We start from the raw sequence: 23,806 nt of genomic DNA, 5'->3' as shown, positions 1-23,806 counted from the left end.
CCATTAATCAACCCCTACCATGGACAGTATTGGGTGTTCCATTAATCAACCCCTACCATGGACAGTATTGGGTGTTCCATTAATCAACCCCTACCATGGACAGTATTGGGTGTTCCATTAATTAACCCCTACCATGGACAGTATTGGGTGTTCCATTAATCAACCCCTACCATGGACAGTATTGGGTGTTCCATTAATCAACCCCTACCATGGACAGTATTGGGTGTTCCATTAATCAACCCCTACCATAGACAGTATTGGGTGTTCCATTAATTAACCCCTACCATGGATAGTATTGGGTGTTCCATTAATTAACCCCTACCATAGACAGTATTGGGTGTTCCATTAATCAACCCCTACCATGGACAGTATTGGGTGTTCCATTAATCAACCCCTACCATGGACAGTATTGGGTGTTCCATTAATCAACCCCTACCATGGACAGTATTGGGTGTTCCATTAATCAACCCCTACCATGGACAGTATTGGGTGTTCCATTAATCCATCCCTACCATAGACAGTATTGGGTGTTCCATTAATCAACCCCTACCATGGACAGTATTGGGTGTTCCATTAATCAACCCCTACCATGGATAGTATTGGGTGTTCCATTAATCAACCCCTACCATGGACAGTATTGGGTGTTCCATTAATCAACCCCTACCATGGATAGTATTGGGTGTTCCATTAATTAACCCCTACCATGGACAGTATTGGGTGTTCCATTAATCAACCCCTACCATGGATAGTATTGGGTGTTCCATTAATTAACCCCTACCATGGATAGTATTGGGTGTTCCATTAATTAACCCCTACCATGGATAGTATTGAGTGTTCCATTAATTAACCCCTACCATGGACAGTATTGGGTGTTCCATTAATCAACCCCTACCATGGATAGTATTGGGTGTTCCATTAATTAACCCCTACCATGGATAGTATTGGGTGTTCCATTAATTAACCCCTACCATGGATAGTATTGGGTGTTCCATTAATTAACCCCTACCATGGACAGTATTGGGTGTTCCATTAATCAACCCCTACCATGGACAGTATTGGGTGTTCCATTAATCAACCCCTACCAAGGACAGTATTGGGTGTTCCATTAATCCATCCCTACCATAGACAGTATTGGGTGTTCCATTAATCAACCCCTACCATGGACAGTATTGGGTGTTCCATTAATCAACCCCTACCATGGATAGTATTGGGTGTTCCATTAATCAACCCCTACCATAGACAGTATTGGGTGTTCCATTAATCAACCCCTACCATGGACAGTATTGGGTGTTCCATTAATCAACCCCTACCATGGATAGTATTGGGTGTTCCATTAATTAACCCCTACCATGGACAGTATTGGGTGTTCCATTAATCAACCCCTACCATGGACAGTATTGGGTGTTCCATTAATCCATCCCTACCATAGACAGTATTGGGTGTTCCATTAATCAACCCCTACCATGGACAGTATTGGGTGTTCCATTAATCAACCCCTACCATGGATAGTATTGGGTGTTCCATTAATCAACCCCTACCATAGACAGTATTGGGTGTTCCATTAATCAACCCCTACCATGGACAGTATTGGGTGTTCCATTAATCAACCCCTACCATGGACAGTATTGGGTGTTCCATTAATTAACCCCTACCATGGACAGTATTGGGTGTTCCATTATTCAAGCCCTACCATGGACAGTATTGGGTGTTCCATTATTCATTATACTTTGTAATTTGGAGTAGTCTTTGTATCAATATACAGTTTAATGACTACGAGAGCTACGCGTTTCCCTTTCGATCTATTTTCCTTGAAGATTGGATACAGAACTTTGTGGCGTTCTGTAATTTCCTTCAGGAACTGGTCGTTTGTGCCTATTTTCATACCAGCAGGTCTTTTACCCAGGCTTTTAACCATTATTTCATCTTTAAAGAAGGCAACGATTGGGCGTTCATACCTCTGCCCTCTCCGTCCGTGTACACATTCAAGTTGGATTTTGTCGATAGCTTCGCGTGGGATCTGAAGCGCTGTAAGGAGGAACTCTCTAACTACAGATTCAGGAACTTCTCCTTCTTTCTCTTGGATACCTGTAAGTAGCAGATTCTCTCTCATGGATGTAGTCTGTATGTCCAGTAAGGCTTCTCTCAGAACGATGTTCTCATTTTTAAGTTCGTTAACTTCGGTTTCAATCTTATTGACTGTTCCTTTATGCTTGTTTGTGTCTTTCTCCAATGTCGCAGCTTTTCCATCACTCATCTCGAGGCTCGTCTTCAACTCTTTTATATTCTCACTGACTAGTTCAAGGATGTTGCCCAGTTTGTCATTTATTGATTTTAACAGATGGGTTTCGGCCTTTTCCTTTCCCGCTGGTGAAAAGATTAAATAGTTTGTGTCTGTAGAGATTGGTTCCCCTGGTTTACTCTCCATGTTGATTGGTTCCCCTGTTTTACTCTCCATGATGATTGGTTCCCCTGTTTTACTCTCCATGTTGATTGGTTCCCCTGTTTTACTCTCCATGATGAGATTGGTTCCCCTGTTTACTCTCCATGTTGATTGGTTCCCCTGTTTTACTCTCCATGTTGATTGGTTCCCCTGTTTAACTCTCCATGTTGATTGGTTCCCCTGGTTTACTCTCCATGTTGATTGGTTCCCCTGTTTTACTCTCCATGTTGATTGGTTCCCCTGGTTTACTCTCCATGTTGATTGGTTCCCCTGTTTACTCTCCATGTTGATTGGTTCCCCTGGTTTACTCTCCATGTTGATTGGTTCCCCTGTTTTACTCTCCATGTTGATTGGTTCCCCTGGTTTACTCTCCATGTTGAGATTGGTTCCCCTGTTTTACTCTCCGTGTTGATTGGTTCCCCTGTTTACTCTCCATGTTGATTGGTTCCCCTGGTTTACTCTCCATGTTGATTGGTTCCCCTGTTTTACTCTCCGTCATGTTTGGCTGTTGCTTGTTTTAGTAATATTTGTCGATACATTTCTCTAGCCTTATGATTTATTTTGTGTTTCACCAGTTTGTGAAATGCTAATATTTAGTCTGACTTACTGATATTGAATATTACATTTTTATATTGAGAAGATCTACACTGTTGTGTTCAGTCCGCCATCTTGTCCAGCTCCTTCATTTGAATGTTTCTTCAAAAAATAAGTAACCAATCATACAGGACTGATCCTTACCGTAGCCAATCATACAGGACTCATCCTTACCGTAGCCAATCATACAGGACTCATCCTTACCGTAGCCAATCATACAGGACTCATCCTTACCGTAACCAATCATACAGGACTCATCCTTACCGTAGCCAGTCATACAGGACTCATCCTTACCGTAACCAATCATACAGGACTCATCGTTACCGTAACCAATCATACAGGACTCATCCTTACCGTAACCAATCATACAGGACTCATCCTTACCGTAACCAATCATACAGGACTCATCTTTACTGTAACCAATCATACAGGACTCATCCTTATCGTAACCAATCATACAGGACTCAACCTTACCGTAACCAATCATACAGGACTCATCCCTGTCGAACTGGATGACTTTGGTTATTTTGGAGCCCAGCTCTATCTCTTTATAAAGCTGTGGAGAGAAGAAGAGAACGAGAGAGAGAGATGAAGAGAGAGAAGGAAAGAAAGATGGAGAGGATGGAGAGAGAGATGGAGAAGGAGAGAGAAGGAGAAGGAGAGAGATGGAGAAGGAGAGAGATGGAGAAGGAGAGAGATGGAGAAGGAGAGAGAAGGAGAGAGATGGAGAAGGAGAGAGATGGAGAAGGAGAGAGATGGAGAAGGAGAGAGAAGGAGAAGGAGAGAGAAGGAGAAGGAGAAGGAGAGAGATGGAAAAGGAGATAGATGGAGAAACATTAATGTTTTATTACACATAGAAGCAGGAGGGAATACGAGGAGGGAGTCTAATTTATGCATATGTAAATGAGTGTGTCCATAGCTCCCATACTGTCAGAGACAGAACGGAATTCATTTGTGTATCTCAATCATTTGCATACACTTAATAAGGATGGATGTTATATATACCCCTTTATTAAGGGTATGGAGAGATACTGAGTCTGTGGGGGCGTCCTGAGAGTTACCGCTCTCTCTCTCTTTCTCTCTCTCACTGGGAAGTTACCCCTCTCTCTCTCTCTCTCACTGGGAAGTTACCGCTCTCTCTCTCTCTCTCACTGGGAAGTTACCCCTCTCTCTCTCTCTCTCTCACTGGGAAGTTACCCCTCTCTCTCTCTCACTGGGGAGTTACCCCTCTCTCTCTCTATCACTGGGGAGTTACCCCTCTCTCTCTCACACTGGGGAGTTACCCCTCTCTCTCTCTCTCTCTCTCTCTCTCTCACTGGGGAGTTACCCCTCTCTCTCTCTCTATCACTGGGGAGTTACCCCTCTCTCTCTATCACTGGGGAGTTACCCCTCTCTCTCTCTCTCTATCACTGGGGAGTTACCCCTCTCTCTCTCTCTCTCTCTCTCTCTCTCTCTCTCACTGGGAAGTTACCCCTCTCTCTCTCTCTCTCTCACTGGGGAGTTACCCCTCTCTCTCTCTCTCTCTCCCTCTCTCTCTCACTGGGGAGTTACCCCTCTCTCTCTCTCTATCACTGGGGAGTTACCCCTCTCTCTCTCACACTGGGGAGTTACCCCTCTCTCTCTCTATCACCGGGGAGTTACCCCTCTCTCTCTATCACTGGGGAGTTACCCCTCTCTCTCTATCACTGGGGAGTTACCCCTCTCTCTCTCTCTATCACTGGGGAGTTATCCCTCTTTCTCTCTCTATCACTGGGGAGTTATCCCTCTTTCTCTCTCTATCACTGGGGAGTTACCCCTCTCTCTCTATATCACTGGGGAGTTACCCCTCTCTCTCTATATCACTGGGGAGTTACCCCTCTCTCTCTAACTGGGGAGTTACCCCTCTCTCTCTATCACTGGGGAGTTACCCCTCTCTCTCTATCACTGGGGAGTTACCCCTCTCTCTCTATCACTGGGGAGTTACCCCTCTCTCTATCACTGGGGAGTTACCCCTCTCTCTCCATATCACTGGGGAGTTACCCCTCTCTCTATCACTGGGGAGTTACCCCTCTCTCTCTCACTGTGGAGTTACACCTCTCTCTCTATCACTGGGGAGTTACCCCTCTCCCTCTCACTCACTGGGGAGTTACCCCTCTCTCTCTATCACTGGGGAGTTACCCCTCTCTCTCTATATCACTGGGGAGTTACCCCTCTCTCTATGACTGGGGAGTGACAATTCTCGCTCTCTATGACTGGGGAGTTACCCCTCTCTCTCTATCACTGGGGAGTTACCTCTCTCTCTCTCTATCACTGGGGAGTTACCCCTCTCTCTCTCTCTCTCACTGGGGAGTTACCCCTCTCTCTCTCTATCACTGGGGAGTTACCCCTCTCTCTCTCTATCACTGGGGAGTTACCCCTCTCTCTCTCTATCACTGGGGAGTTACCCCTCTCTCTCTCTCTCTCACTGGGGAGTTACCCCTCTCTCTCTATATCACTGGGGAGTTACCCCTCTCTCTCTCTATCACTGGGGAGTTACCCCTCTCTCTCTCTATCACTGGGGAGTTACCCCTCTCTCTCTCTATCACTGGGGAGTTACCCCTCTCTCTCTCTCTCTCACTGGGGAGTTACCCCTCTCTCTATCACTGGGGAGTTACCCCTCTCTCTCTCTCTCTCACTGGGGAGTTACCCCTCTCTCTCTCTATCACTGGGGAGTTACCCCTCTCTCTCTCTATCACTGGGGAGTTACCCCTCTCTCTCTCTATCACTGGGGAGTTACCCCTCTCTCTCTCTATCACTGGGGAGTTACCCCTCTCTCTCTGCACGCTTTCCTACATCTAGTAGCCTACATCTACATACACCTTACAAATGCAACAACAAGTAGGGCGAATTTATATATAAACCGAGAAGTTTGGAGAGGTGTGTTTGTGTGTATATATATATATATATATGTGTGTGTGTGTCAGGGTATCCGATAACCAGTATTTTAAAAAATGTGGTGCCAGCCAAATGTCCGTGATAATTGTTTGATTGATTGACGGAAATAAATTTGACCAGGTATGTTTATCGGTCTATCGGTTCATTTGCATAATTAGGTTTTGCAACCATTTCTAAATTCAATCGCGTGTTAAAAACGTTTTGAATTTTTAAAAGGCCTACTATTTGTATATTATTATATATTATATTTACTATTTGTATTTATCAACTGGTAACGGAAGCCTTCAATTAAAATGGAGGATTTAGCCAATTTGGAAAATACACTGCTCAAAAAAATAAAGGGAACACTAAAATATTACATCCTAGATCTGAATGAGTGAAATATTCTTATTAAATACTTTTTTCTTTACATAGTTGAATGTGCTGACAACAAAATCACACAAAAAGTATCAATGGAAATCAAATTTATCAACCCATGGAGGTCTGGATTTGGAGTCACACTCAAAATTAAAGTGGAAAACCACACTACAGGCTGATCCAACTTTGATGTAATGTCCTTAAAACAAGTCAAAATGAGGCTCAGTAGTGTGTGTGGCCTCCACGTGCCTGTATGACCTCCCTACAACGCCTGGGCATGCTCCTGATGAGGTTGTGGATGGTCTCCTGAGGGATCTCCTCCCAGACCTGGACTAAAGCATCCGCCAACTCCTGGACAGTCTGTAGTGCAACGTGGCGTTGGTGGATGGAGCGAGACATGATGTCCCAGATGTGCTCAATTGGATTCAGGTCTGGGGAACGGGCGGGCCAGTCCATAGCATCAATGCCTTCCTCTTGCAAGAACTGCTGACACACTCCAGCCACATGAGGTCTAGCATTGTCTTGCATTAGGAGGAACCCAGGGCCAACCGCACCAGCATATGGTCTCACAAGGGGTCTGAGGATCTCATCTCGGTACCTAATGGCAGTCAGACTACCTCTGGCGAGCACATGGAGGGCTGTGCGGCCCCCCCAAAGAAATGCCACCCCACACCATGACCGACCCACCGCCAAACCGGTCATGCTGGAGGATGTTGCAGGCAGCAGAACATTCTCCACGGCGTCTCCAGACTGTCATGTCTGTCACATGTGCTCAGTGTGAACCTGCTTTCATCTGTGAAGAGCACAGGGAGCCAGTGGCGAATTTGACAATCTTGATGTTCTCTGGCAAATGAAAAACGTCCTGCACGGTGTTGGGCTGTAAGCACAACCCCCACCTGTGGACGTCGGGCCCTAATACCACCCTCATGGAGTCTGTTTCAGACCGTTTGAGCAGACACATGCATATTTGTGGCCTGCTGGAGGTCATTTTGCAGGGCTCTGGCAGTGCTCCTCCTGCTCCTCCTTGCACAAACGAGGAGGTACCGGTCCTGCTGCTGGGTTGTTGCCCTCCTACGGCCTCCTCCACATCTCCTGATGTACTGGCCTGTCTCCTGGTAGCGCCTCCATGCTCTGGACACTACGCTGACAGACACAGCAAACCTTCTTGCCACAGCTCGCATTGTTGTGCCATCCTGGATGAGCTGCACTACCTGAGCCACTTGTGTGGGTTGTAGACTCCGTCTCATGCTACCACTAGAGTGAAAGCACCGCCAGCATTCAAAAGTGACCAAAACATCAGCCAGGAAGCATAGGAACTGAGACGTGGTCTGTGGTCACCACCTGCAGAACCACTCCTTTATTGGGGGTGTCTTGCTAACTGCCTATAATTTCCACCTGTTGTCTATTCCATTTGCACAACAGGATGTGCAATTTATTGTCAATCAGTGTTGCTTCCTAAGTGGACAGTTTGATTTCACAGAAGTGTGATTGACTTGGAGTTACATTGTGTAGTTTAAGTGTTCCCTTTATTTTTTTTGAGCAGTGTATAAACTGAAATGTTTGAAAACTTAACATTTACTTCATATCATGAGGCTCGTCTTACTTTGCTTCAAAGGAGCCTAGGAAAAAATCCCACCATAAAAAAACGTGGAGGCAATTATTTTTATAAAGTCTTCCTCGCCTGTTCTATTGGTTTTCATATCAACTTTCTTCATTTGTCCAGAAGCCAAAGGCATCCTGGTCATGTTATCAACCCATCCTGGTCATATTATCAACCCATCCTGGTCATATTATCAACCCATCCTGGTCATGTTATCAACCCATCCTAGTCATATTATCAACCCATCCTAGTAATGTAATCAACCCATCCTGGTAATATTATCAACCCATCCTGGTCATATAATCAACCCTTCCTTGTCATATTATCAACCCATCCTGGTCATATAATCAACCCATCCTGGTCATGTTATCAACCCATCCTGGTCATATTATCAACCCATCCTGGTCATATTATCAACCCTTCCTAGTCATATTATCAACCCATCCTGGTCATATTATCAACCCTTCCTAGTCATATTATCAACCCTTCCTAGTCATATTAACAACCCATCCTGGTCATATTATCAACCCATATTATCAACCCATCCTGGTCATATTATCAACCCATCCTGGTTATATTAACAACCCATCCTGGTAATATTATCAACCCATATTATCAGCCCATCCTGGTCATATTATTAACCCATCCTGGTCATATTATTAAACCATCCTGGTCATATTATCAACCCATCCTGGTCATATTATTAACCCATCCTGGTCATATCATATTATCAAACCGTCCTGGTCATATTATCAACCCATCCTGGTTATATTATCAACCCATCCTGGTCATATTATTAATCCATCCTGGTCAAATCATATTATCAAACGGTCCTGGTCATATTATCAACACACCCTGGTCATATTATCAACCCATCCTGGTCATATTATCAACCCATATTATCAACCCATCCTGGTCATATCATATTATCAACACATCCTGGTCATATTATCAACCCATCCTGGTCATATTATCAACCCATCCTGGTCATATTATCAACCCATCCTGGTCATATTATCAACCCATCCTAGTCATATTATCAACCCATCCTAGTCATATTATCAACCCATCCTGGTTATACTAACAACCCATCCTGGTAATATTATCAACCCATATTATCAACCCATCCTGGTAATATTATCAACCCATATTATCAACACATCTTGGTCGTATTATCAACCCATCCTAGTCAAATTATCAACCCATCCTAGTCATATTATCAACCCATCCTGGGCATATTATCAACCCATCCTGGGCATATTATCAACCCATCCTGGTCATGTTATCAACCCATCCTGGTCATGTTATCAACCCATCCTGGTCATGTTATCAACCAATCCTAGTCATGTTATCAACCCATATTATCAACCCATCCTGGTCATATTATCAACCCATCCTGGTCATATTATCAACCCATCCTGGTCATATTATCAACCCATCCTGGTCATATTATCAACCCATCCTGGGCATATTATCAACCCATTCTGGGCATATTATCAACCCATCCTGGGCATATTATCAACCCATCCTGGGCATATTATCAACCCATCCTAGGCATATTATCAACCCATCCTAGTCATGTTATCAACCCATATTATCAACCCATCCTGGTCATGTTCTCAACACATCCTGGTCATATTATCAACCCATCCTGGTCATATTATCAACCCATCCTAGTCATATTAACAACCCATCCTAGTCATATTAACAACCGATCCTGGTCCTATTATCAACCCATCCTTGTCATATTATCAACCCATCCTGGTCATATTATCAACCCATCCTGGTCATATTATCAACCCATCCTAGTCATATTATCAACCCATCCTGGTTATACTAACAACCCATCCTGGCAATATTATCAACCCATATTATCAACCCATCCTGGTCATATTATCAACCCATATTATCAACCCATCCTGGTCGTATTATCAACCCATCCCAGTCATATTATCAACCCATCCTGGTTATACTAACAACCCATCCTGGTAATATTATCAACCCATATTATCAACCCATCCTGGTCATAATATCAACTAATATTATCAACCCATCCTAGACATATTATCAACCCATCCTGGTCGTATTATCAACCCATCCTAGTCGTGTTATCAACCCATCCTAGTCATATTAACAACTCATCCTGGTCCTATTATCAACCCATCCTGGTCATATTATCAACCCATCCTGGTTATATTAACAACCCATCCTGGTAATATTATCAACCCATATTATCAGCCCATCCTGGTCATATTATTAACCCATCCTGGTCATATTATTAACCCATCCTGGTCATATTATCAACCCATCCTGGTCATATTATTAACCCATCCTGGTCATATCATATTATCAAACCGTCCTGGTCATATTATCAACACATCCTGGTCATATTAACAACCCATCCTGGTTATATTATCAACCCATCCTGGTCATATTATTAACCCATCCTGGTCATATTATCAACCCATCCTGGTCATATTATCAACACATCCTGGTCATATTATCAACCCATCCTGGTCATATTATCAACCCATATTATCAACCTATCCTGGTCATAATATATTATCAACACATCCTGGTCATATTATCAACCCATCCTGGTCATATTATCAACCTATCCTGGTCATATTATCAACCCATATTATCAACCCATCCTAGTCATATTAACAACCCATCCTAGTCATATTATCAACCCATCCTGGTCATATTATCAACCCATATTATCAACCCATCCTGGTCATATCATATTATCAACACATCCTGGTCATATTATCAACCCATCCTGGTCATATTATCAACCCATCCTGGTAATATTATCAACCCATATTATCAACCCATCCTAGTCATATTAACAACCCATCCTAGTCATATTATCAACCCATCCTGGTCATATTATCAACCCATCCTAGTCATGTTATCAACCCATCCTGGTCCGATTATCAACCCATCGTGGTCATATTAACAACCCATCCTAGTCATATTATCAACCCATCCTGGTCATAATATCAACCCATCCTGGTCATATTATCAACCCATCCTAGTCATATTATCAACCCATCCTGGTTATACTAACAACCCATCCTGGTAATATTATCAACCCATATTATCAACCCATCCTGGTCATAATATCAACTATTATTATTAACCCATCCTAGACATATTATCAACCCATCCTGGTCGTATTATCAACCCATCCTAGTCGTGTTATCAACCCATCCTAGTCATATTAACAACCCATCCTGGTCCTATTATCAACCCATCCTGGTCATATTATCAACCCATCCTGGTCGTATTAACAACCCATCCTGGTCATATTATCAACCCATCCTGGTTGTTGCCTCATCATAGTCCCCCTACTTGTAAGTTTCTAATCTCTGTCACATACGATCCGCTTGCATCAGGTGTTCTGTTTAGAATGGTGTTTTCCCCAGGTGTGCTGTTTAGAATGGTGTTTTCCCCAGGTGTGCTGTTTAGAATGGTGTTCTGTGTTTTCCAACTAATTGCACTTTTCCAAATGTTTGAAAACTACTTTTTATTGTCTGCTTCATTACAGGAGTTGCATGTACTGTTTAGATGAATTACAATAATCCAAATGTGATTTACGTCATTCTGAGCACCGTGGATGGACACCCTACTGCAGGGTTCCCCAACTGCCGGGCGAGCAGGTGAATTTTCATTTCCAAGTTTAATCCTCAAAAAATGACATAAAAGATTGTATAAAACACCAGCACGAATCAGCTCCAAATGGTTTTAATTTTTAAAATCTGTTCCAAAGTATTCCCACGCATAATAAAGAGATCGTACACAAACGTAAGCCTGGTTTGAAATTATGTTTTAGTCCAATATTATATCGGTTTGGGCTTCTTGCAGTCAATTTGCAGTCTACAAATTATTCCTAATTATGTTCTGGTCCACTGACCATACGCTCAAGAAAACAATTGTCCAACGGTTGAATCTCGTTCATGATCCCTGTCCTAATGGGTTGCAGTATGCACACCGTATGCACACCGTATGCACACCGTATGCACACTGTATGAAGGCTCCCGAGTGGCACGGTGGTCTGAGGCTAAAGGCGTCACTACAGACCCTGGTTCGATTCCAGGCTGTATCACAGCGGTCTAAGGCACTGCATCTCAGTGCTAGAGGCGTCACTACAGACCCTGGTTCGATTCCAGGCTGTATCACAGCGGTCTAAAGGCACTGCATCTCAGTGCTAGAGGCGTCACTACAGACCCTGGTTCGATTCCAGGCTGTATCACAGCGGTCTAAAGGCACTGCATCTCAGTGCTAGAGGCGTCACTACAGACCCTGGTTCGATTCCAGGCTGTATCACAGCGGTCTAAGGCACTGCATCACAGTGCTAGAGGCGTCACTACAGACCCTGGTTCGATTCCAGGCTGTATCACAGCGGTCTAAGGCACTGCATCACAGTGCTAGAGGCGTCACTACAGACCCTGGTTCGATTCCAGGCTGTATCACAGTGGTCTAAAGGCACTGCATCTCAGTGCTAGAGGCGTCACTACAGACCCTGGTTCGATTCCAGGCTGTATCACAGCGGTCTAAGGCACTGCATCACAGTGCTAGAGGCGTCACTACAGACCCTGGTTCGATTCCAGGCTGTATCACAGCGGTCTAAGGCACTGCATCTCAGTGCTAGAGGCGTCACTATAGACCCTTGTTCGATTCCAGGCCGTGATTGGGAGTCCCATAGGGCGGCGCACAATTGGCCCAGCGTCGTCCGGGTTAGGGGAGGGTTTGGCCGGGGTAGGCTGTTATTGTAAATAAGAATTTGTTCTGAACTGACTTGCCTCGTTAAATAAAATGTTAAATAAATATAATATAAATATGGGTCTGGTACATTTCTCAAATGTCCAATAAATTAAAATGCTGCTGGTCACTTGCCCGGATCCACATTTTCCTCACGGAAAACCTTGTGTGTGTGTGTGTGTGTGTGTGTCAGTGTTGCTATCTCAGCGGGGTGCTAAAACTGTGACAGGAGATAATCTGTGAGGAAATCAGAAACGTACCAAGTCACTCACTCACACACTCACACACACACACACACACACACACACACACACACACACACACACACGTACCAAGTCACTCACACACACACACACACCAAGTCACACACACACAACCACACGTACCAAGTCACACACACACACACACACACCAAGTCACACACACACAACCACACGTACCAAGTCACACACACACACACACGTACCAAGTCACACATACACACAACCACACATACCAAGTCACACACACACACACACACACACACACACGTACCAAGTCACACACACACACAACCACACGTACCAAGTCACACACAACCACACGTACCAAGTCACACACACACACAACCACACGTACCAAGTCACAGACACACACACAACCACACGTACCAAGTCTCACACACACACACACACACACACACACACACACACACACACACACACACACGTACCAAGTCACACACGTCCTCCTCCGGTTTAGGGATGTAGAACTGGACTTGGTTTTCGACGAGGAACTTGAGACGGAGGTAATGTTTGGCAGGATCCAGCCGGTGGGCCTGTGGAGTTCAGTAAAGAAGACAGAAAGAGGATTGGCACAGGCAGATCTGGGATCAGAGTAGCAGATCTGGGATCAAATACTGTATCTGTGCGTGGTTGATCTTGCCTGGCTTAATGGACCAATAGAATTGAAGAAAAAAAAAAGGTAAAAAAAAATGTATGATAAAAAAAAACACAAAGCTGGCTAGAGCCCCGCCCATCTGGCTAGAGCCCCGCCCATCTGGCTAGAGCCCCGCCCATCTGTCCCTATAGGAAGCTGGCTAGAGCCCCGCCCATCTGGCTAGAGCCCCGCCCATCTGGCTAGAGCCCCGCCCATCTGTCCCTATAGGAAGCTGGCTAGAGCCCCGCCCATCTGTCCCTATAGGCAGCTGGCTAGAGCCCCGCCCATCTGGCCCTATAGGCAGCTGGCTGGAGCCCCGCCCATCTGGCCCTATAGGCAGCTGGCTAGAGCCCCGCCCATCTGTCCCTATAGGCAGCTGGCTAGAGCCCCGCCCATCTGGCCCTATAGGCAGCTGGCTAGAGCCCCGCCCATCTGGCCCTATAGGCAGCTGGCTAGAGCCCCACCCATCTGGCTCTATAGGCAGCTGGCTAGAACCCCGCCCATCTGGCCCTATAGGCAGCTGGCTAGAGCCCCGCCCATCTGGCCCTATAGGCAGCTGGCTAGAGCCCCGCCCATCTGGCCCTATAGGCAGCTGGCTAGAGCCCCGCCCATCTGTGTAATGTCATCGGTCCTGTTCTGTCTGTCTGTCCTAGGGGCTAAGATGGGTGTGTAATGACTGGGCAGTAATGGGCTTGGTTCAGTCTTTAGGAGCCATCATCGGTCCTGGTCTGCTCTGGTCCAGAGTCTAGAGGATAAACTAACACATGAACGTATTGTACAATGCTGGTATTCTGAAACTAAGGACAGGACGAGATGGAGGGACCACTTGGTGTGATGAGGTTGAACGGACAGGACGAGATGGAGGGACCACTTGGTGTGATGAGGTTGAACGGACAGGACGAGATGGAGGGACCACTTGGTGTGATGAGGTTGAACGGACAGGACGAGATGGATGGACCACTTGGTGTGATGAGGTTGAACGGACAGGACGAGATGGAGGGACCACTTGGTGTGATGAGGTTGAACGGACAGGACGAGATGGAGGGACCACTTGGTGTGATGAGGTTGAACGGACAGGACGAGATGGATGGACCACTTGGTGTGATGAGGTTGAACGGACAGGACGAGATGGAGGGACCACTTGGTGTGATGAGGTTGAACGGACAGGACGAGATGGAGGGACCACTTGGTGTGATGAGGTTGAACGGGGTCCTTGTCTGACCGTGAGAAAGCTGCAGATGGAGATAGTTACCTGGCAGACGGTCTCCGGTGTAGGTTAGTTAAGTTGCTAGTTACCTGGCAGATGGGTCTCCGGTTTAGGTTAGTTAAGTTGCTAGTTACCTGGCAGATGGGTCTCCGGTGTAGGTTAGTTAAGTTGCTAGTTACCTGGCAGATGGGTCTCCGGTTTAGGTTAGTTAAGTTGCTAGTTACCTGGCAGACGGTCTCCGGTGTAGGTTAGTTAAGTTGCTAGTTACCTGGCAGACGGTCTCCGGTGTAGGTTAGTTAAGTTGCTAGTTACCTGGCAGATGGTCTCCGGTGTAGGTTAGTTAAATTGCTAGTTACCTTGCAGATGGTCTCCGGTGTCGGTTAGTTAAGTTGCTAGTTACCTTGCAGATGGTCTCCGGTGTCGGTTAGTTAAGTTGCTAGTTACCTTGCAGATGGTCTCCAGTGTAGGTTAGTTAAGTTGCTAGTTACCTTGCAGATGGTCTCCGGTGTAGGTTAGTTGAGTTGCTAGTTACCTTGCAGATGGTCTCTAGAACGTCCAGAGCAGACTCTCCAGGCTGGATGATGGCGAGGACAGGCTGGTCGTTAGGAAGACACACCCAGGACGGTGTCAGGTGGTCAGGCACCCAGATATCACTGTCTGTCATGTGACTGTGTGAGTTGACCTGAGGAAGGCTCTTCACTGTCCCCTCATGACTCTTCTGGAGAGATACAAATACATTGTTTCAAACTAACTTATAACTAACTATCTTGGATAACTACTTGCATAACTACTTGTACATGTGACTGACAGTGTGTGTGTGTGTGTGTGTGTGTGTGTGTGCGTGTGTGTGTGCGCGTGTGTATATATATATTATTCCCCCCCCCCCTTTTTCTCCCCAATTGGTAGTTATAGTCTTGTCCCATCGCTGCAACTCCCGTACGGACTCAGGAGAGGTCGAAGGTCGAGAGCTGTGCGTCCTCCGAAACACAACCTAGCCAAGCCTCACTGCTTCTTGACACAATGCCAGCTTAACCCCAGGAAGCCAGCCAGACCTGTGTGTCGGAGGAAACGCCATACAACTGGCGACCGTGTCAGAGTGCACTGCGCCCGGCCCGCCACAGGAGTCGCTAGAGGGTGATGGGACAAGGACATCCCGGCCGGCAAAACCCTCCCCTAACCCGGACGACGCTGGGCCAATTGTGCGCCGCCTCATGGGACTCCCAGTAATGGCCGGCTGCGACACAGCCTGGAATCAAACCAAAATCTGTAGTGACAAAGCTAGCACAGCGATGCAGTGCCTTAGACCTCTGCACCACTCGGGAAGCCCTGGGACTCACTGTGTTGACCTGAGGAAGGCTCTTCATCATTCTTCTAGGAAACAGACACGCTGTAAATAGTGTGTCCCTACCAGTCTAAAGGTGTTTAATCTGTGTTTTGGCTGATACCTCTGTGTCAGTTCTCTGCCAAGCAAAGAAGATGAACTGACTACTTACCACGCTCTCCCTGGCAGTGAGCAACTAACTAACTAAGTAACTAACTGTCTGGCCGTCTGGTCCTTCCCCAGGACAGAGAGAGAACGAGATCGAGACAGAGAGAGACCGAGACAGAGACAGGGAGAGACCAAGACAGAGAGAGACCTAAACAGAGACAGGGAGAGACAGAGACGGGGAGAGACCGAGACAGGGAGAGACCGAGACAGGGAGAGACCGAGACAGGGAGAGACCGAGACAGGGAGAGACCGAGACAGAGAGAGACCGAGACAGAGAGAGACCGAGACAGAGAGAGACCGAGACAGGGAGAGACCGAGACAGGGAGAGACAGAGACAGGGAGAGACAGAGACAGGGAGAGACAGAGACAGGGAGAGACAGAGACAGGGAGAGACAGAGACAGGGAGAGACCGAGACAGGGAGAGACCGAGACAGAGACAGGGAGAGACAGAGACAGGGAGAGACCGAGACCGAGACAGGGAGAGACCGAGACAGGGAGAGACCGAGACAGGGAGAGACCGAGACAGGGAGAGGGAGAGACAGGGAGAGACTGAGATAGAGAGAGAACGAGACAGAGAGCAGTCTGTCTGTCATGTACACACACTTCTGGTCCCCACCAGAATAGTAAAACAAACAAAACATTTGACCAACTGGGGACATGTTGTTAGTCCCTAGGAGGTCAAATGCTTTTTCTAGGGGGTTTAGGGTTCAGGTTAGAATTAATGTTAGAATTAAATTAAGGGTTAGATGGGGTTAGGAGACGGGGTCAGGAGACGGGGTTAGGAGACGGGGTCAGGAGACGGGGTCAGGAGACAGGGTTAGGAGACGGGGTCAGGAGACGGGGTTAGGAGACGGGGTTAGGAGACGGGGTTAGGAGACGGGGTCAGGAGACGGGGTCAGGAGACGGGGTTAGGGTAAAAAAAAAAAAAGATTTTGAATGGGACTGAATTGTGTTTCCCCAGAAGGTTAGCTGAAGGAAAGACTGTGTGTATGTGTGTATCATGCCTACTTACCACTATCTCCCTGGAAGTGTGTGTGTGTGTGTGTGTGTGTGTGTGTGTGTGTGTGTGTGTGTATCATGCCTACTTACTACTCTCACCCTGGAAGTGAGTGTGTGTGTGTGTGTGTGTGTGTGTGGTGTGTGTGTGGTGTGTGTGTGGTGTGTGTGGTGTGTGTGTGTGTGTGGTGTGTGTGTGGTGTGTGTGGTGTGTGTGTGTGTGTGTGTGTATCATGCCTACTTACCCCTCTCTCCCTGGCAGTGTCCACATCATAGATCCCGTCCAGAGGCTTTTTCACTGGCTCCTCCCCATCAGCAAACACCTGAGGTAGAAAGAGCAAGTCAATATAGAACCGCAAAAAATGGCTGAGCAAATAAGTTGTATGTAATGATATAAGTGGCAGTTCTAGCGTAATGTTCCAGATCTCTGTGCAGTTTCATTTCTATAGAACTGCTATAGGTCAAACAGCCCTAATGTGGACACATGTTAAAAACATGTACCTGGTTGATGGTGGGGTGAGTCTTCTTCTTGGAAGTAGTGTCCAGCCCCCACAGAGAGGAGAACCTGCTCTTACGTTTGGACGAGGAGGAACGAGACATGGCCTGGGTACGTCTCCTCACCCCGCTCTCTGTACGAGCTGCCACCTAGAGGGAGTAGGGGACAGAGAGAGACCGATACAGAGACAGAGAAAGACAGGGAGAGATAGAGAGACCGAGACAGGGAGAGAGAGAGAGACCGAGACAGGGAGAGAGGCAGAGAGGCAGGGAGAGAGAGAGAGACCGAGACAGGGAGAGAGAGACACAGAGACAGGGAGAGAGAGAGACCGAGACAGGGAGAGAGAGAGACCGAGACAGGGAGAGAGAGAGACCGAGACAGGGAGAGACAGACCGAGACAGGGAGAGACAGACCGAGACAGAGAGAGAGAGAGATAAACAGAGACAGAAGCAGAATCATTATAGGAGTATATCTGACACACAGAACAACACACCCACACAACCTGACACAGCTGGTTAGGTCAAACCATGGAGGGGTTATACTGTAGAGGTCAGAGGTCATGAATGATAAACACATTCTCAGCACTTTGTCTTCTCAGATTCTTAATATACTCAGAAAAAATAAGAGCTTGAAGTGGAATTACAAAAGACGTACAACGCTGAAGGGTACTCTAACTTAACCTGCATCATTCTGTCCACATGAAGGGTACTCTAACTTAACCTGCATCATTCTGTCCACATGAAGGGTACTCTAACTTAACCTGCATCATTCTGTCCACATGAAGGGTACTCTAACTTAACCTGCATATCATCATTCTGTCCACATGAAGGGTACTCTAACTTAACCTGCATCTCATCATTCTGTCCACATGAAGGGTACTCTAACTTAACCTGCATCATTCTGTCCACATGAAGGGTACTCTAACTTAACCTGCATATCATCATTCTGTCCACATGAAGGGTACTCTAACTTAACCTGCATATCATCATTCTGTCCACATGAAGGGTACTCTAACTTAACCTGCAGAGAGAGAGAGCGCCAGAGACCAGCCAGAGAGACCAGCCAGAGAGAGAGAGCGCCAGAGAGAGAGAGAGCGCACGAGAGAGAGAGCGCACGAGAGAGAGAGAGAGAGCGCCAGAGAGAGAGAGAGCGCGAGAGAGAGAGCCAGAGAGCGAGCGCCAGAGAGAGAGAGCGCCAGAGAGAGAGAGAGACAGAGAGAGAGAGAGAGAGAGCGAGCGAGAGAGAGAGCGCACGAGAGAGAGAGAGAGAGCGCCAGAGAGAGAGCGCCAGAGAGAGAGAGAGACAGAGAGAGAGAGAGCCAGAGAGAGCCAGAGAGAGCCAGAGAGAGCCAGAGAGCGCCAGAGAGATGGAGATAGACAGCGAGATGGAGATAGACAGCGAGATGGAGATAGACAGCGAGATGGAGATAGACAGCGGGATGGAGATAGACAGCGGGATGGAGATAGACAGCGGGATGGAGATAGACAGCGGGATGGAGATAGACAGCGGGATGGAGATAGACAGCGGGATGGAGATAGACAGCGGGATGGAGATAGACAGCGGGATGGAGATAGACAGCGGGATGGAGATAGACAGCGGGATGGAGATAGACAGAGGGATGGAGAGAGCCAGAGAGATGGAGAGAGCCAGAGAGAGCTCCAGCGGGATGGAGATAGACAGAGAGATGGAGAGAGCCAGAGAGATGGAGATAGACAGCGGGATGGAGAGAGCCAGAGAGATGGAGATAGACAGCGGGATGGAGAGAGCCAGAGAGATGGAGATAGACAGCGGGATGGAGAGAGCCAGAGAGATGGAGATAGACAGCGGGATGGAGAGAGCCAGAGAGATGGAGATAGACAGCGGGATGGAGAGAGCCAGAGAGATGGAGATAGACAGCGGGATGGAGAGAGCAGAAAAAAGCTGAGTGAAGGAGTGTCATTTCAGACATCCTTTGTTACTCCTACCTTCCTGCTGTCTCTCTGAGTCATTTGACTCCCACCTGTTCTGAGAGAACATGACTGCTTTCCAGAAGGCACCCTATTCCCTATATACACACTACACTGCTGTTGACCAGCCCTATGGGCCCTGGTCAAAAGTAGTGCACTATAAAGGGAGTAGGATGCCGTTTTGGGACGTAGCCCATGTAGGCGTCTAGCAACAAGGAAGCTATTGATCAGCCAATGCACCATGCTGCTCTGCCTACACTCTGCTCCCAAACAAATCAATGTTATCCTTCAGCGCTACCTACGCTTCCAGTGTTCTGCAGCCAAAATCAAGGGCCTCGGCTATGTGGAGGAGGCTGGCATTGTGGCAGAGCCTTCAATAAACAGGTGATCGCCCTCAAACAGAAAATAGCACACAAAAATAGCACACATCATACATGTTTTCAGACACCCCCCCCGGTCAGCAACAGATGAACATGGGGGGGAAAAAATTGGACAATCATTGAAGTATTGGACAAATTGGACGATCACTGAAGCATTGGACAAATTGGACGATCACTGAAGTATTGGACAAATTGGACGATCACTGAAGCACATCTTGTGAAAAATAACTTGCTTTGTCCAGTTTAGGTGGGGGGGGGGGGCGATGGACAGGGGATGTTTTGGTGTGAGTGTGTGTCCGTGCGTGTGTAGGTGTGTGTGCGTGTGTCCGTGTGTGTGTGTGTGTGTGTGTGTGTGTGTCCATGCGTGTGTAGGTGTGTGTGTGTGTGTGTGCCCATGTGTGTGTGTGTGTGTGTGTGTGTGTGTCCATGTGTGTGTGTAGGTGTGTGTGTGTCCATGTGTGTGTGTGTGTGTGTCCATGTGTGTGTGTCCAGGTGTGTGTGTGTGTGTGTGTAGGTGTGTGGGTGTGTGTGTGTGTGTGTGTGTGTGCCTATGCCTAAACACATCTATCCTACTCACCAGCGCATGAAAGGACGACACAGAGAAGATTCCGAGGCGTCCCATGGCCAGTTTGGTGGGTCTGGAGGCTACGGCTAGCAGGCGTTTGGGGTTGGGCAGCTCCCCTCCCTGCAGACTGGCCAGGTAACACCGGAACCGGAACAGACCCATGTGGAACTGTTCCAAGTTCTGCTCCCACAGAAAGATCTAGAACACACAAACAACAACAATCCATTCTAAACGGGGCAATCCAGGATGGGTAAATATATTTTTTCTTCTCATGGCCGGTCAGCTCTTTGCATCCATAGCTCTGTCTATGAATTTCAAAGTGGTTACACTTCAACCAGCCCCATGACTCAGATGTTTATCACAACAAGTGGCGGGGTGGCAGTCTTGTTGCTGTATATTGAATCCCAGATTGCCCCTTTAATTGGTGTTCATCAGAGAGAAAGAGAAAAGAGATGCATGAGAGCTTTTAACAGCTCGTCTGAGCTGGTAGCTGTTATTACTGACTCCCACGTCTCTCCGTCCGTGAAGCGTCTCTCTCTCTCTCTCCAACAAAACCTTTCGTTAGTGGCACCAAGGAGCCCTAAGATGGTATCCAAGCCCTTCCTCTGTTCTCTGCTTCAAGTCGTGTTGTTTAAAGTGCTACTGACCTGCCTGCTCTCTGTAGTCTAACGGCTGTTGTTTACCTGCCTGCTCTCTGTAGTCTAATGTCTGCTGTTGACCTGCCTGCTCTCTGTAGTCTAATGTCTGCTGTTGACCAGCCTGCTCTCTGTAGTCTAATGTCTGCTACTGACCAGCCTGCTCTCTGCAGTCTAACGGCTGCTGTTGACCAGCCTGCTCTCTGTAGTCTAATGTCTGTTGTTGATCTGCCTGCTCTCTGTAGTCTAATGTCTGTTGTTGACCTGCCTGCTCTCTGCAGCTCTGTAGTCTAATGTCTGCTACTGACCAGCCTGCTCTCTGCAGTCTAACGGCTGCTGTTGACCTGCCTGCTCTCTGTAGTCTAATGTCTGCTACTGACCTGCCTGCTCTCTGTAGTCTAATGTCTGTTGTTGACCAGCCTGCTCTCTGTAGTCTAATGTCTGTTGTTGACCTGCCTGCTCTCTGTATTCTAATGTCTGTTGTTGACCTGCCTGCTCCCTGTAGTCTAACGGCTGATGTTGACCTGCTGTGTAGCTCTAACATGTCTAATGGGATGTTTTTTACCAGGGCACTGGAGCAGCACATTATTCATCCGTGTGTCCCCCTCTCCTCTCAGTCCTGTACTAGTTGTTGGGCGAGTGGTGCTAGAGCCAGGGTGGAGGGGTAAAAGGAGACACTGTCCCTCTGCCAACTAGCCCAGAGAAGAAAGGGAAAGTACAGGACATTCCTCTGTCAGATATGGGCTGGGATATGGATCTGCGTCCCAAATAGCACCCTATTCCCTATATAGTCTACTACTTTAGACCAGAGCCCCCTAACTCATTAAAAACTACCCTATTCCAACCACACTGTTCAAAAGATGCTCATCGAGTTTGTAACCAACCTGATCAACAAGTCCATCAACACTGGACCAGTGCCGTCAATATTCACACATCGCTGCCATCACACCTTTGTTCAAGAAAACCATTCCTTGACCAAGACCTCTCAAACTACAGGCCTATTTTCAACCTCCCATTTCTATCTAAAGTCCTGGAGAAGATCGTGGCAACGCAACGTCACTCACACCACAAGCATTTCGCTACACTCGCATTAACATCTGCTAACCATGTGTATGTGACAAATAAAATTTGATTTGATTTGACCTAGCTCTAACCAGCTTTATGAGGCTCTCCTGAGTCTGGCTTCAGATCCATGCGTAATACTGGAGACAGCCCTGGGTGAAGGTTGTTAATGACCTGCTCATGACTGCAGATACAGGATCCCCCCACCATCTTGATTCTTCTGGACCCGAGTGCTGCTTTCGACATAGTAGATCACGCAATTATACTGCAGCGCCTCAGAGAGCACACTGCCATCTGTGGGACTGCCCTAAAACTGGTTCACCTCCTACCTCTCTAACCGTAAGCAGTACATCACCTTCTGTGAGGCAAGATCGGAGGAGACCACCATAACCCGCTGTGTTCCTCAAGGGTCAGTGCTAGGACCCACTGTCTTCGTTCTTCACATGCTTGCACTTGGCCAGATCTTCAGACAACACAGTGTCCATTTCCACTGCTCCACAGACCACATACAAGGTGTACATTAAAACCAAGCCTGACACGACATCTGGTCTGTCAACTTTGTTGGAAGAGGTTAAGTCTTGGATGCAGAACAACTTCCTCCAACTCGACAACAGCAAGACAGAGGCCATGCTCCCAGCAGACTACCAACTCCTGCAGCGTCATGCCCTGCCATAGACGGCCACATCATCCCCCAACTGCTGCAGCGTCCGCCCTGCCATAGACGGCCACATCATCCCCCAACTGCTGCAGCGTCCGCCCTGCCATAGACGGCCACATCATCCCCCAACTGCTGCAGCGTCCGCCCTGCCATAGACGGCCACATCATCCCCCAACTCCTGCAGCGTCCGCCCTGCCATAGACGGCCACATCATCCCCCAACTGCTGCAGCGTCTGCCCTGCCATAGACGGCCACATCATCCCCCAACTCCTGCAGCGTCCGCCCTGCCATAGACGGCCACATCATCCCCCAACTCCTGCAGCGTCCGCCCTGCCATAGACGGCCACATCATCCCCCAACTCCTGCAGCGTCCGCCCTGCCATAGACGGCCACATCATCCCTCAACTGCTGCAGCGTCCGCCCTGCCATAGACGGCCACATCATCCCCCAACTCCTGCAGCGTCCGCCCTGCCATAGACGGCCACATCATCCCCCAACTCCTGCAGCGTCCGCCCCCGGAAACCAAGATTTACGTCCCAAACCACTCCCTTTACCCGTCTGTCCCCCTCCCTCAGGGTCAATTAGAATTCATTATTTATATCAACAGTATTAAACAGTATTAAATTATATGCAATGTCTAAATGTGACTCCTCTACGGCCTCTGAATGATGAATCAACGTTCAGGGTGGGGACAGACGGCCCATCTCAGGGTGGGGGACAGACGGCCCATCTCAGGGTGGGGGACAGAAGGCCCATCTCAGTACGGGGGACAGACGGCCCATC

The 23,806-nt window shown here is 47.5% G+C and overlaps 1 protein-coding gene across 1 annotated transcript in view; it reads right to left on the bottom strand.

Annotated features, from left to right (window-relative positions):
• LOC139386235 (rho guanine nucleotide exchange factor TIAM1-like) overlaps positions 1-23,806 on the bottom strand; it is a 163,164-nt gene that overhangs the window by 65,219 nt on the left and 74,139 nt on the right. The window contains exons 9-14 of the mRNA XM_071131723.1: positions 20,681-20,866; positions 17,783-17,926; positions 17,527-17,604; positions 15,329-15,514; positions 13,384-13,488; positions 3,509-3,590 (exon numbers count right to left, since the gene is read on the bottom strand). Of these exons, the coding sequence (XP_070987824.1) occupies positions 3,509-3,590; positions 13,384-13,488; positions 15,329-15,514; positions 17,527-17,604; positions 17,783-17,926; positions 20,681-20,866 (781 nt within the window). The remainder of the gene's footprint in view (positions 1-3,508; positions 3,591-13,383; positions 13,489-15,328; positions 15,515-17,526; positions 17,605-17,782; positions 17,927-20,680; positions 20,867-23,806) is intronic.

This window comes from Oncorhynchus clarkii, chromosome 27 (genome assembly GCF_045791955.1).
Source record: "Oncorhynchus clarkii lewisi isolate Uvic-CL-2024 chromosome 27, UVic_Ocla_1.0, whole genome shotgun sequence".
NCBI lineage: Eukaryota > Metazoa > Chordata > Actinopteri > Salmoniformes > Salmonidae > Oncorhynchus > Oncorhynchus clarkii.
This window is presented reverse-complemented; position numbering and strand designations above follow the sequence as displayed.